At 35.4% G+C, this 18,686-nt stretch overlaps 1 protein-coding gene across 1 annotated transcript in view; it reads left to right on the top strand.

Annotated features, from left to right (window-relative positions):
• The window catches only part of LOC115439288 (methionine synthase-like), a 55,049-nt gene that overhangs the window by 4,914 nt on the left and 31,449 nt on the right, over positions 1–18,686 (top strand). The window contains 14 exon segments of the mRNA XM_030163116.1: positions 686–775; positions 4,545–4,614; positions 4,733–4,825; positions 4,919–5,025; positions 5,978–6,037; positions 7,525–7,619; positions 7,715–7,815; positions 10,131–10,192; positions 12,124–12,191; positions 12,273–12,352; positions 13,515–13,627; positions 15,238–15,378; positions 15,500–15,685; positions 17,486–17,665. Of these exon segments, the coding sequence (XP_030018976.1) occupies positions 686–775; positions 4,545–4,614; positions 4,733–4,825; positions 4,919–5,025; positions 5,978–6,037; positions 7,525–7,619; positions 7,715–7,815; positions 10,131–10,192; positions 12,124–12,191; positions 12,273–12,352; positions 13,515–13,627; positions 15,238–15,378; positions 15,500–15,685; positions 17,486–17,665 (1,446 nt within the window).

The raw sequence follows: 18,686 nt of genomic DNA, 5'->3' as shown, positions 1-18,686 counted from the left end.
ACTTAAATTCATCATCAAGATATAAGAGCTGATTTTTAGACAGTAGACCTTGAACATGTTATTTCAAGAAATCTTACCAAGATAATTTTCACTTGATCATTGGCAGGTTTTTTTTGCTTAATTCAAGCAAAAATATCTTGTTTTTTTACTCATTTATTTATTTATTTATTTATTGAACTTGTTTTTAGAGGAGCATTTTTTCCAGTGTATGATAAACCTACACAATGACATATTCCCAAAATACCATGACACTGATGTCTAAGTATTGTTTTTCACCATCACACACCCATATTATAAGATACAGTGATTCGTTCCGTTTGTTCTGACCTGGTAGCAGACACGGATTCATTGCTTGTTGTTTTCATGGTTGTTGCTGCTGTGGCATTCCCATTCCCACAATGCACTTTGTGACAAAATTTCTGAAAAGGCCCGACTGACATTTTGGTTTCATATGTAAACAGACGAATGGCTTGTGATAGAGTCACATGAGGGAAGTGTTTCAGGTGTATGAGCATGGACAGACTAATGGATTAGTCATGATTAGGATATCACTGGAGTTTTACACATTTGAAGAAGAATTTGTGATGAAAGTCAAACACAGCTTAAAGTGAAGGGTGTCATTGTGTTTCCATGGCTGTGTTTGTGTGTGTTTTGTGTTAAACTTTGTGCTCTGTGTGTGTTACAGGAGTACCTCCAGGCTGGAGCTGATATCATAGAGACCAACACATTCAGCAGTACGTCCATTGCTCAGGCCGACTACGGACTGGAACACATGGTACGCATTTAATAATTATATAAAAATCACAATAAATCCACCAATAAAGTAAACACCCAAAGCACATTTTTAACTCGGTTAGGGTTAACCTTAACCCTAACCCTTTGCATATTATGCACACTTTGTACTTTGTGTTATAAAAAGTCATATTATTTTTCACAATTTGTTTTAGGTCAGAATTTAAAAGGTTTTTATTTTTGTATGATTTTTAAAATTCTGACCCATCCACTAAAATCAGAACACTGTAAACTGGAAAAGCACTCGGAGAGCACAGACCTCCTCCAAGGCAGATCAGTCGTGCTGCCCCCCCATCACCACCAAAATTTTATCATTTGTTCCTTGTGCCAGTATCAACAGTTCCTGAAAATTTCATCCAAATCCAACCATAACTTTTTGAGTTATCTTGCTAAAAGACAAACAAACAAACCAACAAACAAACAAACAGACAGACCCTGATGAAAACATAACTTCCTCAATGGAGGTAACAATGTTAAATTCCTACACTAACACCCTTCTACCAAATGAGTACAAAATGCACGCATTATAGCATTTAACATTTGACTGAGCACCAAAAAAAATCATGCATATTAACCAATATTGGTGTTAATCATTGAGGAATGCCAGGCTGCAAAATATAAAGGAAAAAAAAATCACATTTTTATGTAGTATATTAAAAAAAATGTGTTTTTGCATCAAAAATACAGTTTGTTTACATTACAAACATGGCATTTAAAGGGTTGAAAATATAACAGTTATTGAGTATTTGGTATTTTTGTTCATGGCTCAAGTTAATAAAGTAGAAGAAAATGTAAACAAGTTAAAAACGTTTTGTCATTCTTACAGCGCTGTGCAGATCATGTGCTTTAGGTGATTAGAAATGACCCCTATGGGGAGGATACTGGAGGGTTAAAACTGTTCACCTGCTCAATAAATAAATAAGTAAACTGTCACTTATCCTGACAGGTCATGTCCTGTCCCATGACTCCTGTGGTATAAACTAGTGTGTTGACAAATGGGGTTGTCTGAAATTTCCAGTAACTGATGAAAAAAACAACAACTCACTAATAAAAAATAAATGGTGAGGTGACAGAGACCATCCCAATCCATAACAGACAAACTGTGGTTGTGAAACTGCAGCGCTGTGGTTCTGTTTATCTGTCACATGTTCATTGTGGTCAGTTTCAGATGCTGCAGCTCTTTCATAATTCATAGTTTGAGTTCTTGTTTGTTCAGTATTAATTGTCAGCTTTGTAAATCCAAGCTGGATTGACTGTACATATCCAGACCAAGGAAAATAAAATTCTCCCTTTGTGCAGTAATCTACACCTGGCTTTACTGCCTCCGTCCATAATAATATACATTATATAGACTGAATGTCCTCTAAAATTAACGTTTATTTGCAACATAGTATAGCAAACTATTACATGATCAAAAACTAATTAATTTTAGCAAAAAAAATGTCTCTGTTTTGAATGTCTGGGGTCTCCAGAAATTTGTGATGTTAAAATGGGGTCACAAGCCAAAAAAGGTTGAAAAGCACTGCACTAAGGTCTTCTAACCGAACAGTCCCAAAAAATATGGAAGTGGTTGAAGTCGCTACATACTTTATGAAGTTTCCCTTGGCAAAGCAAATTAGTTCAGCACAAAAAGGCAGCCAGACCACCATTCTGCTGTTATGATGCTGGACAAGACAAGTTAGAAAAACAAACAAACAAAAAAACAAAATTAACAAAATTACTGATATCTCCCAAAATATTGGTCCTATCAACTTGCTGTTTTTGCTAGTCTGTTCCTTGACCAAAAATACATAAGTATGATAAACTGCAGCTGTCAGCTCTGTACAGATTTAGTGTGATACCCAAGACACACAGAGTCCACTTCCTTTTTATAATATTGGATAAATATGCATGAAAATGTACTCTGTGACCGTTAGCTTTGATGAACTACAGAATTCCATACACTTTTCACCCACTTCTGTGACCTCGCCCTTATCTTCCTCATTGCTACAAGGTTCTCTGTGAACCCGACGGATACACACTGCCACGGTTTCCCAGAAGTCCGTGCAAAGCCACATGCATATAGTGCTGAATCACGCCGTTGTTTGCTGTAATCTGAGGTGACAATGCACAGACCCACCTAAAACAGTATCAGTGTGTAGGTGAACATACGACTGATGGAAGGCGCCGTTACGTCACTGTTTACACTGGAATTCCATCCATATCTACGAAGAACACAAACAAAACACAGTCCTCCATCTAAAAACAAATCCACATGTTTGACCAAACTCCACTTGTTTGCATTGATGTCCTCTGTTAGTCTGTGTGAGTAGATTTGTGCATTTTAGGTCAGAGTTCAGTCCGTCCTCTTTGTGGATGTAAATCTAATCAAGTCGACTTATCTCTGTCTGAGTCTGAGCAAATCCACAAATGGGAGTCTGTTCTTTCACATGACATCCTCCACCTGGTGCTTCATTATTTTTATGCAATCTGAACATGTTCCTAACATGAACAGGTAGATACAATCTACAATACACCACACTGACAAAAGTATGTGGACACGCTGAATTCAGGTGTTTCATTTCTAACAGGGGTCTGGGATACAAAACCCTGATGACTAACAGGGGTGTGTGTAGGCAAAAATTTGGTGATATAATACAAATCACAATACTAGGATCTGGTGATGTCCCAATCTGGATTTTTTTGCTTGCGATCTGATTTTTTTAGGAGTAGTTTTGCCGATACCGATCCAATACTGACTTTTTACAATGAAATTTTGATTTAAATTTGGAGTCATTATTTATAGATTATTATGCTATTATTTTACTTGAGATCACATTTTGGCTGAATGTGGAACCTGAACTAAAACAAGTATGACACCTTTGACTCTTAATAACTTTAGTATAATTTTTGCACTTTGCACAGTTTTGGCCCACGGGTCGTATGTTTGCCGCTGCTGTAGTGTGTCTATGGACGGGTCCATCCAGGTATTATATGGGGGTGCGTTCCATGCTGTATGTTAGTGATGTGCACGTCAGGGTGTTACTTGCAGGTTGGACTGGGGCGGTCAATTTATGTATTTATTTATTCATTTATTTATTTATTTATGTCAGTTTATTTGCGGGGCGGGTTTGGTCGGGTCAAATAATTCCACAAAAGCCCCGCGGGTTAAAAAAACCTGACTCGTGCATCACTACCGGACCATAAAGCAGGGGTGGGCAATCCTGGTCCTCGAGGGCCGGTATCCTGCATGTTTTTGATGTTTCCCTCTTCCAGCACTCCTGAAGGTCATTATCAGGCTTCTGCAGAGCTTGATGATGGGGTTATCATGTGAACCAGGTGAGTTGGAAGAGGGAAACATCTAAAACATGCAGGATACCGGCCCTCGAGGACCAGGATTGCCCACCCCTGCCATAAAGTGAAAGTGAAACCTATAGATATTTTACTAATTCCTCTAAGCCTCCCGCTGCAAAATTTTCCTTTTCCCTCTCTTCGGAAACTTTAATTTGAGGGGGCAGGACGTTTGCCCCGCCCCAGAACCCTAAAAGATCTTGTGAACGCTAATGAGGCTGCTGAGGCTGTTCTTGTCTTTCACAGACGGTCTATTATAAAAGCAAAGAAAAGAAAAGGTTAAAAGACTTTCAATAATAGAATGATTAAAAACTATGTAAAATAGGTGTAGAAACGTTAAGAGTCCAGCTTTGTCCCTCTGTCTGTTTTTCATTCATTTCATTGTCCTTCACATTCCCTGTTTTCTGCTGGTTCTGTTACAGGCCTACCGTCTGAACAAGGCGTCTGCAGAGCTGGCGAGGAGAGCCGCAGACGACGTGTCCAAACAAACTGGTAACTGGAATCTCACCCGTCGCAGCTGTAGCCACGACATGAGCCATTTCTTAAGCAGTGTGTGGCGTTTGTGTGACGGTGCGGGTCTCCTGTAACGAGTGTGTTGGCGTGTTTTCAGGTTGTAAACGCTACGTGGCGGGTGCGGTCGGTCCAACCAATAAAACCCTGTCTGTGTCACCGTCGGTGGAGAGGCCGGATTTCAGGAACATCAGTACGAGCAGCTGTTCATCGCTTACGAACATGTACATTAGTATTACAGCAGCCACAGTGAGTGGTGTGTGATTGAAGTGTGTGTCCTGTGCAGCGTTCGATGAACTGGTGGAGGCCTATTCAGAGCAGGTCCGAGGTCTATTGGACGGAGGAGCTGACATCCTATTGGTAGAAACCATCTTTGACACAGCTAACGCTAAGGTAACGTCACGTATGTTCATTCACTGACAAAGCAGTTGACCTTTTTCATACTTCCCGGAAATACGTAATCGTTAGTGATGTCCCGATCTGGATTTTTTTGCTTCCAATCCAATTTTTTTTAGGATTAGTTTTGCTGATACTGATCCGATGCATACTTTTGACAATGAAATTTTGCTTCAAATGTGAACTCATTATTTATAGGTTATTATGCCATTATTTTACTTGAGATCACAACTGGGCTGAATGTAGAATCTGAACTGAAACAACTACGACACCTTTGACTCTTAATAACTTTAGTATAATTTTTGCACTCTTCAGTGTCGTAGATCAGGGCTGTTCAGGTTTCACATTCAGCCCAATTTAATCTCAAATAGGTATAATGGCAGTAAAATAATAACATAAATGCCTGTAAATAATATTTTTTCTTTTTGTTTTAGTGCAATAAAAAATATGAAGTTAAGAAAATATTTACATTTACAAGCTATCCAAACAAAAAAGATGTGAATAACCTGAAAAAATGTAAATTTCTTAAGAAAAATAAGTGCAATTTTTGACAAAATTATACCTCAACTTATCATTCATACATGTGCATTACACACAATGTTACACAGATGTTTGGGAAAAGAAGTTGTATTGTTAAAATTTTGGAAGTGGGATCTAAAATAATAATAATTTCTACAGTATTATGCTTCAACAGGATCTGGGAATAGTTGTGATCTGTTGGTTGGAGTTGAAGTTACAGAAACAGATTTTCTTTTTCTTTTTTTTTTCTTATTTATTTATTGCTTTTAATAACTTCCTCTGATGTGTATATATTGGGTTTATACAGATATTTACACACATTTTACATTCTTTCATATATACTGTACATGTGTACTGTAGGCTCATTTTTTCATGTCTACAGAAGCAGATTTTCAGATTTTAATGTCATGACCTCTTGTTCTCATTCCAGGCTGCACTGTTCGCCATCGACCTGCTGTTTGAGAAGAGCTACCAAAGGAAACCCATATTTGTAAGTTTATCCCTGTGTTAAAAATCCCCCTTTAAATGTTGACAAGAGGAGCAAACAGAGAGAGAAAATGTCTGTTTTGTAAAAATATCCACATTATTTTGGACAAGGCATTAAACAACATGATCTAACAGAGGAATTCTGACCAGTTGTTTACATGTTTTATCTGTATAGTGGAACCTCGCAGTACCAGTTTAAATCCTTCCATGACTGTACTTGTTTTGCAATTTGCTCTTTTCATGAATCAGTTTCCCCATTGAAATGAACTGAAGTATAATTAGTCCATTCCAGCCCCCAAACACCACTCAAAAATGACCCAAAAACAACCCTAAAACAATCAAAAAACCATTCAAAAACCACTCAAAAAATTACCCCAAAACCACCCAAAAATCGCCAATAAAACCACTCAAAAATTATCCAAAAACTACCCTAAAACAACCCCAAAAACCATTCAAAAACCACACAAAAAATTACCCAAAAACCACCCTAAAATCATCCAAAAAACACTCAAAAGTTATCCAAATACTACCCTAAAACAACCCAAAAAACACAAAAAAACCCCTACCCAAAAACATCCTAAAAACAATCAAAAACGGCCCCAAAACAACAAATAACCCAAAAAACAGTCCAAAACCACTCAAAAAACACCTAAAAACCACCTAAAAGTAACCCCAAAATAACCCAAAAATCACCCAAAAACTACCAAAAAACTACCAAAAAAACACCTAAAAACTACCCAAAAAACACCCCAAAACTACCCAAAAAAACACCTAAAAACTACCCAAAAACACCCAAAAATGCCTAAAAACTACCCAAAATACACCCAAAAACTACCCAAAATACACCCAAAATACAGCAGAAAACCACCCAAAAAACACCCAGAAACTGCCCAGAAAACACCTAAAAACTACCCAAAAAACACCCAAAAACTGCCCAAAAAACTACCCGAAAACACACCTAAATACCACCCAAAAAACACCTAAAAACTACCCAAAAAACACCCAGAAACTGCCCAAAAAAACTACCCGAAAACCACCCAGAAACTGCCCAAAAACTATCAAAAAACTACTCAAAAACCATCCAAACTATGCAAAAAAAAAACCCAAACTACCCAAAAATCACTTTTTTTTTTAAAGCTGAAAAAGTGCAGTTGGACAGAAAATAATTATTTTCTCAGGAGTAGAATCTCCTTTCAGTAAAACGTCAGGTAGAATTTCTGGCGTTTTCTCTCTTTTCACTTGATTTGTTTTTTCTGGCCTCAGTGTCTCACAGGTGGTTTTATTATAAACCTCTCCAGAGAAACCTGCTTTGTTCTGCTTTTTAAAATGCTCTGAAAATGCGCCAGACCATTGTCATTAAAAAAAGCAGCGGTTGGACCTGTACTTAATTTGCTCGTACGGTGGTGGTATTTCCACACATAAACCCTCCAGAGCACCAGTACTGCCAGGTTCTACTGTTTCTATAGTGTGCATAATGAAGATGTGCTCCAGATCTCAGGGACCATCGTGGACCGAAGTGGACGGACTCTGTCGGGTCAGACGGGCGAGGCCTTCGTGGTCAGTGTGTCTCACGCTAAACCTCTGTGGTGAGTTGACGTTCGCCACGGTAACGACACAGTATGAGCGGTCCTGGTCTGGACTCTGAACCTGGTTGGACTCATGGGTCGGGGTTTCATTTCAGTATCGGTCTGAACTGCGCTTTAGGAGCCACGGAGATGAGGCCCTTCATCGAGGCCATCGGAAAATGCACCACGGCTTTTATTCTGTGTTACCCCAACGCAGGTAACGACACAAAAAAACTTAAACCAGGCAACAAAATCTGTGAATCATTCGTTTTTTCCATATTCAATTGAGAATCCACAATCGGAAAATGAAAAAACGACTCGTTATTTCATTATTCATGTACAAATCAAAAATCAGCAAATGAGTTGTTTCTCATTCTTTTCATTGTATGCACAAGTTAAACATTGGAAATAAGCAAATGGACCAAATGTGGGGTTTCATGTTGACATTTTTGATATCCGATTTGGTATGACCCGGAAGTTACCGACTTCTTCGTGTGTTTCGTGAAGTGTCTTCTACTTAGATTGTCGACCATGGATGCACTGTATTAAACAAAACAATACCTGGAGGATCCTGACCATTTTTTCAGTTGTCATGTCGTCCTCCAGAGTAATGCGTTTGCTGCCTCTGAATAACACGAAATTCTCCATTATCGCAGAATGCATTAGACAGAATACTAGCAAACTCACGACTGTCCAGATCAACACACCAAGAAGTCAGTAACTTCCGGGTCATACCAAATCGGATATCAAAAATGTCAACATGGAACCCTACATTTGATTCATTTGCTTATTTCCAGTTTTTAATTTGTGTGTACAATCAACAGAATGAAAAACAACTCATTTTTTGATTTGTACATGAATCCTACTATAATGGACGTTCTGTGTCCGGCGTGTGTGTGTCCGGTTCGTGTTTTTCTGACGCATGTCCCAATGTTGCAGCACGGGAGGGCGTACAGGTGCAATGCCGCTGTTGCACTACGGGAGGGCGCTATCATACAATGGCACCACAGGTACAGTGCCCCTAGTAATGAAATAATTAGTAATTCTTTCGTTTTCCGATTGTGGATTCTCAATTGAATATGTAAAGAACGAATGATACACAGATTCATCAAACTCATTTCAGTTCAGGTTCCACATTCAGACCAGTATGATCTCAACTTGACTGCACCAGTAACATAATAACACAATAACCCAGAAATATTTATGTTTATGTTGTTGAATTATTATGTTTTATGATCGTCTACATGATCAGTGCCTTAAATGTGGAAAAACACCAGATTTTCACTGAAAAATACATAATTTAAAGGGTAATATTTAAAGAAATGGTGATAAGCCATTTAGGAATGGTTAAATGAAGGAAAGTAATTACTTATTTCATGTAGTAGATGTTTGTTTTCAAGATGAAAACTCACTTTTTCTAAATTTTCTCAGTAATAATCCTTGAGTTTATTCTGATATTCTACCTGATCAGTAAATTAAACAGGAAAATATCCTGTATATTATTTTATATATAAAATATTTTTGCTGAAAAAGTCATTTTTTCTTCAGTGTTCTCTGTTTTGATAAAATAACCTTTGAATTTACTCTGAACATCTACATGATCAGTAAATGAATTCTGTAAAGCCTGAACCATTAAATCATTGACAGAAAATTCCAGTTCTTTGAACCTGGAGCCTTTATTGGTCCTTCTGAACAACCAAAAAAATGTTTTTCAAACATGTATGATTTTCAGTTATGTATCGTATTTAATACATCAGGTCTCAATGCTCAAATATTATTATTTTTGAATGAACAAAAACATAATATAACACAAACATGTCTAATAAATTGGTAATTCCTTTTCAAAATTGTCAAAGTTCTGCCTCCTTTCTCATTAATGACAGTCTTATTCTTGTTATTCTTCTTTTAAGTTTTATCTATTCTTCTGTATTTTTATTTATTTTTAAATTTTTAAATTTTTAATTTTATTTTAACAGTTGTTCTATGTTTTTTAATCTATTCTTGTTTTTTACTCTGTTATTTTGGTTTTTGTTTATTTTTCTGTACAGCACTTTGGTCCACTGTGGTTGTTTTTAAGTGCTTTACAAATAAAGTTGGATTGGATTGGGCTTGTCGTGTCATTAGAAAGGCCTCTGGTGAATGAACTCCTCCCCCCTGGTGGATTATCTGTGTATTGCATGTATCTAATTGTATACATCAGGTTTTTCAAGAAGAAAATATCATACTGATCATGAAGAGGGCTTCAAAATTTGTGTATCAAATATGATTGGTTTGGCAATATAGGGTTAAATATAGAAAAATCTCAGATTTTCACCAAAAAAAAGCAGAGGGTAATATAAATAATAATATATAAATAGTGATGAATCAAGGACAGTTTCGTTGTAGAAAAAACTTTGTTTGGATCTCGCCACAAAAATAGTTGACGTCATGTTTCCTCTTGTGTCCGATCTGTCAGGATGTTGTAATGATATCACTTATGAGTGGTTGTTTTCATTATTTTACTTTTTTGTATTTGTTTTATTTTTTATTTAGGTTTACCCAACACATTCGGAGGCTACGATGAAACACCAGATGTAACAGCATCCAATCTCAAGGTTGGACTCATAAAGGAACAGTTCAGTTTATAACAGTTAGTTTTGTTTAGTTTTACTATCTTTTATACTGATTTTACCAACTTTTAGTCCATTTAAGCTATTTTAAAGTGTTTTTTCTATACTTTAGAGCACAGGTGTCAAACAAGCGGCCCGGGGGCCAAAACCGGCCCGCCAAAGGGTCCAATCTGGCCCCTGGGATGAATTTGTGAAATGCAAAAATCACATTGAAGATATTAACAGTCAAGGATGTTAAAATCATTTTAGGTCAGACCAGTAAAATACTATCATAATAGCCTATAACTAATGAAAACCATACATTTTCCTCTTTGTTTAAGTGTAAAAAAAAAAAAAAATAATAACATCTACAGACTAGCCTTTTACAATAATGTGAATAACCTGAAATGTCTTAAGAGAAGTATGTGGAATTTTAACGATATTCTGGCTGTTATTAAATGTTTTGTGTATTTGTAGATCCACTGTGATCTGTAAGTTGTGATGAACATGAATAAATGATTAACTAAGGTGTAATATTGTTAACATTGCACTTATTTTTCTAAAGAATTTTCAGGTTGTTCATATTTGTTCATGTTATGTTCAAGTACAGTTCGTAGATGTAAACAGTTTCATTACAGAATTTTTCTTTTTCAGTCAAAAACATAGACAAAACTTTGGAGTTGGCATTATTTATAAGTTCTTATCCTATTATTTATATCGGGGGTGTCAAACTCATTTTAGTTCAGGGGCCATATTCAGCTAAATTTGATCTGCAGTGGGCCGGACCAGAAAAATAATAACATAATAATTTATAAATAATGACAACTCCAAATTTTTCTCTTTGTTTTAGTGTAAAAAAAAACCCCATTAAATTATGAAAATACTTACTTTTATAAACTATCCAAAAAAAAAAAAAAACCTTGAAAAAACTGAAATTTAAATTAAACATAAGAAAATGTAGTGCAATTTTAACAATATTATTCATGAACTTATCATTTGTCCATGTGCATTATGGATCAGATTTACAAAGACACTAAACACAGAGGAACAGGCAGAAAAGAGTTGAAATTGGGCTGAATTTTCTTTAGACATTTCAAGTTGTTCATATTTGTTCAGGTTATTCACATTTTCTTGTTTCAGGATAGTTTGTAAATGTAAATATTTTCATAATTTAATGTTATTTATTGCACTAAAACAAAAAAAATTAAGTTAATTCTAGATGTTTTTGGCTTAATTCAAGATTTTTTTTACTAAATTGAAGATTGTTTTGTTTTGTTTTGCTTAATTCAAGACTTTTTTACTTAATTGAAGATTTTTTTTGGCTTAATTCAAGATTTTTTTTTTACGTAATTGAGATTTTTTTGGCTTAATTGAAGATTTTTTGCTAAATTTGAGATTTTTTTGGCTTAATTGAAGATTTTTTGCTAAATTTGAGGGGTTTTTTTTGGCTTAATTGAAGATTTTTTTTACTTATTTGAAGATTTTTTTTTTGGCTTAATTGAAGATTTTTTTTAACTTAATAGAAGATTTTTTTGGCTTAATTCAAGATTTTTTCCTTAATTCAAGCTTGATTTTTTTTTTTTGCTTTATTCAATTCAAGACTGTGGAATTTTTGCACTTTGCAAAAACATCCCAGGGGCCAAACTGGACCCTTTGGCGGGCTGCATTTGGTCCCCGGGCCGCATGTTTGACACCCCTGATTTATATTATTTTACTGGTCCGGCCCACTGGTTTACCCACTTTATATCATATTAGGCTGTATGTGGCCCTTGAACTAAAATGAGTTTGACACCACAGCTTTAGAGTAATTTAGCCACATTTAAGTCTTGTTGAACTTTTCATTTGTGCTGTTGGTAGTTGTGGTCGAGTTATCGGGTAGAACTAGCGAGTGTGTTTACCAACTGACGTGGTTTTAGCTGTGGGTGTTGTGTTTGTAGGAGTTCGCCACAGACGGACTGGTGAATGTAGTCGGAGGCTGCTGTGGGACGACGCCGGCACACATCAGGTAGGCGTCACGTTCACCAGCACAAACCACATGATATGTATTTAATGCTTTGATTAAACCGTCGACTTCCTGTTCCTGCAGAGCCATATCTGAGGCCGTCAGACAGAGTCCGCCCAGAGCTCCGCCCACTGAGGTCTATGAGGACTACCTACAACTCGCAGGTACCAACGCCAACTTTTCCACCTGACTTTTTCAGCATGAACAGGGTATAGACATGATGTGTCCCAATATTTATGTCCATATAGTTTATAAACGTCAATATTTCTAGAAAATGAAAACTTTATTGGAAAACGTCAAAATAGAAGTTGCATGAGATCCAGGTTTGTCAGTTAACAAATGACGACTTACATGATATGGACAAAAGTATGTGGACACTTTGAGTTCAGGTGTTTCTTTTCTAACAGGGGTCTGGGATATAAAATAATAATGACAAATGACATAATATAGTTTTATATTGGGATAAATGGTGTTTATAAACTATATGGACATAAATATCGGGACACATCATTTCTACAACTGTCAGATGTCCTGTTCATGATGATCTGAGATAAAAACATTAATATTTCCTTAAAGTTTAATGGTAGATTTGTCTTCCTCAGTGAGATATGATGAAAGTAGATGGTTAGTTGTGGTAGAAAATTATTATTTACAGTTAGAGCAGGAAAAATATTTTAGAAATTAAGAGGTAAAACGTTGAAAATCATAGTCATGGATAAAAAAAACAAAAAAGAAAATCAGTGATCAGAGAAATTAAGTCCAAACCATGTCTGCAGCATTTTGTAAACAAAGGAAACAATTTAACCCAAACTAACTAACGCAATAATATTTATCCCAATATATTGAAACATTAGTCATTATTGTTTTGTAGCCCGGACCCTGTTTGAAAAGCAATGCCTGAAGTAGATGGTTAGTTGTGGTAGAAAATTATTATTTACAGTCAGAGCAGGAAAAATATTTTAGAAATTTAGAGGAAGAACATTTAAAATCATAGTCATTGATTAAAAACAAAAAATGTTGACAGAAATTAAGTAAAAACCCATCTCTGAAAAGATAATTTAAACCAAACTAACCAACTGTAATGATATTTATCCCAATATAAAACGATATTATGACATTAGTCATTATTGTTTTGTTAGAAAAAAAAACACCTGAATTCAACGTGTCCACATACTTTTGTCCATATAGTGGATATGAATATACATATATTTTTGTAATATTGATAACTTCTTTCCTGCTACTTTAATTAAACTTGCACAGACCAACTGTAACAATACTTTCCCCTGGGATTAATAAAGTATTCTGATTCTGATGTGTGCTTGGCAGGTCTGGAGCCCTTCAGAATCGGCCCTTACACCAACTTTGTAAACATCGGCGAGCGCTGCAACGTGGCCGGGTCACGCAAGTTCGCCAAACTAATCATGGCAGGAAATTATGAGGTGAGACTTTAACCCATAAAGACCCAAACATCCACCACCGTCCAAAAACATCTACTGGTCTAAACGGTTTAATACATGGTGATCCATTAATCCTATCAGTACATGTCAATAATTGGTATAAAATGCAGTTCTGCATCTTTTCATGGTCATCAGATATGACCCATTTGGACGTTCAGAGGCTCCGTAGTTACCGTGGAAACACCGTCATCTTCTCCAACATCGATTCACCAGTAAAACCCATGGAGCTGGATCAGTGACAGTGGATGGACACACTGGGTTTATGTTCAGTTAATGAGGGATTTTGATGAAGAAGTCACTTTTTCTTCAGTTTTCTCTGTTTTAATGGACTAATCCTTGAATTACTCTGATATTTTACCTGATCAGTGAGTTAAATATAAGGAAACACCTAAAAAAAACACAGAGGATTATATTATGATAAATGCTGATAAATCATTTTGTAAAGGTTATATGTGGCGAGAAATTAATTTTTTCATGTAGTTTAATCAGTGACATTGGTTGTAGATATTTGTTTTGAAGACAAAGTCAGTTTTTCGTCAGTTGCTGCTCTATTCTATTCTATTCTATTCTATTCTATTCTATTCTATTCTATTCTATTCTATTCTATTCTATATTTTTCTATTCTACACTGTATTTTTCTATTCTGTTATTTTATTCTATTCTACTTTGTTCTATTTTATTCTGTTCTGTTCTACTTTTTTCTGTTCTGTTCTATTCTATTCTATTCTATTCTATTCTACTTTACTTTCCTCTATTCTATTCTATTCTTTTTTCTTCCATTTCAGTGCCTTCTCTTCTCTTCTCTTCTCTTCTCTTCTCTTCTCTTCTCTTCTCTTCTCTTCTCTTCTCTTCTCTTCTCTTCTCTTCTCTTCTCTTCTATTCTCTTCTCTTCTCTTCTCTTCTCTTCTCTTCTCTTCTCTTCTCTTCTCCTCTTCTATTCTGTTATGTTCTTCACTGTATTTTTCTATTCTATTCTATTCTATTCTATTCTATTCTGTTTTACTTTATTCTTTTCTATTCTATCTTATTCTGTTCTGTTCTACTTTTTTCTGTTCTATATTATTCTGTTCTGTTCTCTTCTCTAGTCTTCTATTATATTTTGCTTTCTTCTATTCTATTCTATTCTATTCTATTCTGTTTTACTTTATTCTTTTCTATTCTATCTTATTCTGTTCTGTTCTACTTTTTTCTGTTCTATATTATTCTGTTCTGTTCTCTTCTCTAGTCTTCTATTATATTTTACTTTCTTCTATTCTATTCTTTTCTCTTCTATTTTATTGCCTTCTATTCTATTCTATTCTATTCTACTTTACTCTCTTCTCTTCTCTTCTCTTCTCTTCTCTTCTCTTCTCTTCTCTTCTCTTCTCTTCTCTTCTCTTCTCTTCTCTTCTCTTCTCTTCTCTTCTCTTCTCTTCTCTTCTCTTCTCTTCTCTCCTCTCCTCTCCTCTCCTCTCCTCTCCTCTCCTCTCCTCTCCTCTCCTCTCCTCTCCTCTCCTCTCCTCTCCTCTCCTCCCCTCCCCTCCCCTCCCCTCCCCTCCCCTCCCCTCCCCTCCCCTCCATTCTAATGTGCATGTGTTGGTCCCCCCCCCCAGGACGCCTTAAGCATTGCTAAAGCCCAGGTGGAGATGGGGGCTCAGGTGCTGGACATCAACATGGATGAGGGGATGCTGGAGGGGCCCGTTGCCATGGCGCGGTTCTGCAACTTCATCGCATCGGAGCCAGACATTGCACGGGTAAGAGACGGAAAAGTGGAGCAGATAGTGAGGTGTAGTTGTGTCCTGGCTGGTGATTGGTGGATATCTGCATAAACGCTGCCCGTGGACCCTTCAGGACCCTCCCCTCTTTCACCCTCAGGTTCCTCTGTGCATCGACTCATCCAACTTCGCCGTGATCGAGGCCGGTCTGAGATGCTGCCAGGGCAAATGCATCGTCAACAGCATCAGTCTGAAGGAAGGCGAGCAGGAGTTCCTGGTCAGAGCCGCCACGGTGAAGCGCTACGGAGCCGCCGTGGTGGTGATGGCGTTCGACGAGGAGGGGCAGGTGACCAAACAAACGCACACAAAACACCAGGGTGTACTCACTAGTCACTTTTCCATTGGACATCTGCGCAAAACGTCACCTATGTTCACTAAATGTTGAAAAAACACAAGTGCTTAATATCGGTTTTTCCATCAAACAACAAATGCGATGATTTGTTTATTTATTATCGCGAGATGACACGAGAAGTCATTCCATAAACATGGCAACGAACGTAAACATGGTGTTGATTTACAGATATATTCATTATTATTATATATTACCCCTCGATCTCGTACTAAATTAAAAAATGATTGGGTTTCCTGGTGTGTCCACACATACCGGACCATGTTTCTTTTAAAACTCTTCTTCTCTTGTTATAATGTCCAGGTAGTGATTTTTTTTGTGTATTTTAGCATATTTTAAGTGTATTTTACTGTGTTTTTAACCATATGTTTGATCTATTTTTTGTGTATTTTATAATATTTTTGTGTATAGTCTGTATTTTAGTGTGACAGAGTATTGTTTCGTGTACTTGAGTGTATTTTAGTTTTTTGTTTTTTGGGTTTTTTTTTTTTACACATGTTTAGAGCATTTTTTCCTCTAGCGCAGAATAGTGATGTTTGTTGCGTTTCAGACGTAATTCACATTTTTATTTGATCATATTTAGCATGTTTTAGTTTACTGTAACATGTTTTTGGGTATTTTAGTATGTTTTATGTGTATTTTGCATATTTTTATGTATTTTAGAATGTTTTAGTGTATTGTAGTACATTTTTTATGCGTACGTTAATGAGATTGAGCATATTATTTGTGTATTTTAGCATTTTTTCTTTATGTTTTAGAGCATTTCAGATTCAAGTTGTATTTTGTGCATTTTATCATATTTTAATGTAGTTTAGCATGTTTTAGTTTATTTTAGCATGTTTTTGTGTATTTAAGCATATTTTGTGTGTATTTTAGTGTTTCACCATATTTTTTTGTGTATTTTATCATATTGTTTTGTATTTTAACATGCTTTTTGTGTATTTTAATGTGACTGAGCATTTTAACCCTTTCATGCACAGTGGTCACTCCAGTGGACAGCTCTTCTACAGCTGTTCTCTTGTATATTCATGGATTTTGTTGTTCTTTTTGTTGTTGTTTTTTTTTTTTTTTTTTTTACACATAACTTTATTAAAGTTTTAAGACACTACATATCTTTTCTGACATGAATAGGTAACATTATGTAGATTTCTCCTGAGCATAAACCCCCAGAATCACAAGCCCTCTCCATAGTTTTCACACAGTTTATCAGTAAATACATGTTTCTGTGCGTCAAAAATTAAACGTGTGGTGTCCAGCTGAGTGGACGTTTTTGTAACTTCATGAAAAATAGGTTCATAAGAATTTTTTTTTCAGTATTATTTTTTGTATGTATTTTTTTTTTATTTTTAAATAATTTTTATTTATTTATTTTTTATTTATTTTTCAGAAGAAAATTTTCAATCGCATTGTTTTTTTCATGCCTAAAGAGGAATAAAAACAGTCAGGAAAAAATTTTGATTAAGGTTCTCATAATTCGTGCATGAAAGAGTTAGTTGTGTATATAAGTGTATAATAGCATGTATTTTTGAGTATTTTAGAGCCTTTTTTCCTCCAGCAGAGAATTGTGGTGTTTGTTTCATTTCAGACTGAAGTGGCACTGACGAACTTCAGACATGTATCACATATGAAAGTAGTCTGTGTCCCATGTGTCCAGAAATCAGATGTGGATCACATATGTGTAGAAACATTAAATCAGACAAACACACATATAAAAATAACCTGGTTGATTCTCCTCAGGCCACAGACACGGACCGTAAAGTGGAGATCTGCACTCGAGCCTATAAACTACTGGTCAGTAAAGTGGGATTTGACCCCAACGACATCATCTTTGACCCCAACATCCTCACCATCGGCACCGGCATGGACGAACACAACGACTACGCCGTCAATTTCATCAGAGCCACAAAACTCATCAAGGTCAGACACAAAAACTAAGTTCAACCAGTTGGACTTAGACATGAGTTTAACCAGTTCTGATGTTTTATTCATGTACAGATGCATCTTTTCTCACACTTTACGCTTCTTCTTCTTAATTATTTAATTAATCAGATTCCCTTAAATCCAGCTCATATTTAGGCTGTTTTTATGCTTCTGTTTCTGCTGCCAATGACTTCAGTCTGTTGTAAAAAAAAAAAAAAAAACTAAAACTTGATTAGTCTCAAATTTTAGATGCTGTTAAAGCCACTTCTAGATGAACACAAACAATTAGAAACATCTGACGTGTTGAATAAAACCTGGTTATTTTGATCATTTTTGTTCATTTTGTTGATTATTTAGTTCATTTTTACTCATTTTCTTTATTATTTCTTAAATTTTGTGATTCATTTGTTCATTTTGTCAATTATTTTGTTCAGTTTTGTTCAATTTGTTGATTACTTTGTTCATTTTTTAGTGAAGGTTTGTATTATTTTGTTCATTTAGTTGATTTTTTTGTTCATTTTTACTCATGTTCTTTATTATATCATACATTTTGTGATTTTTTTTTGTTCATTTTGTCGATTATTTTGTTTACTTTGTTCAGTTTTGTTCAATTTGTTGATTACTTTGTTCCTTTTTTGTTTAAGGTTTGTATTTTTTTGTTCATTTGTGCTTATTTTCCTGTTTCTTACACTGTGTGATTCATTTTTGTTCATGTCAATTATTTTGTTTGTTTTGTTCAGTTTTTGTTTCAATTTGTTGATTGCTTTGTTCATTTTTTATTTAAGGTTTGTATTATTTTGTTCATTTTTTGGTTAATTTTTTTTGTTTGAGGTTTTTATTATTGAATTATTTTATTAATTTTGTGAATAAAATTTGGTTCATTTTATTGATTATTTACTTCATTTTCTGTAATTTTAAAAAACATTTTTTACTCATTTTGTGATTATTTGTTCATTTTATTGATTATTTTCTTCATTTTTATCACATTTTTAAAATTATTTTGTTTATTTTTTGTTTA

Source organism: Sphaeramia orbicularis, chromosome 19, assembly GCF_902148855.1.
Source record: "Sphaeramia orbicularis chromosome 19, fSphaOr1.1, whole genome shotgun sequence".
Classification (NCBI taxonomy): domain Eukaryota; kingdom Metazoa; phylum Chordata; class Actinopteri; order Kurtiformes; family Apogonidae; genus Sphaeramia; species Sphaeramia orbicularis.
This window is presented reverse-complemented; position numbering and strand designations above follow the sequence as displayed.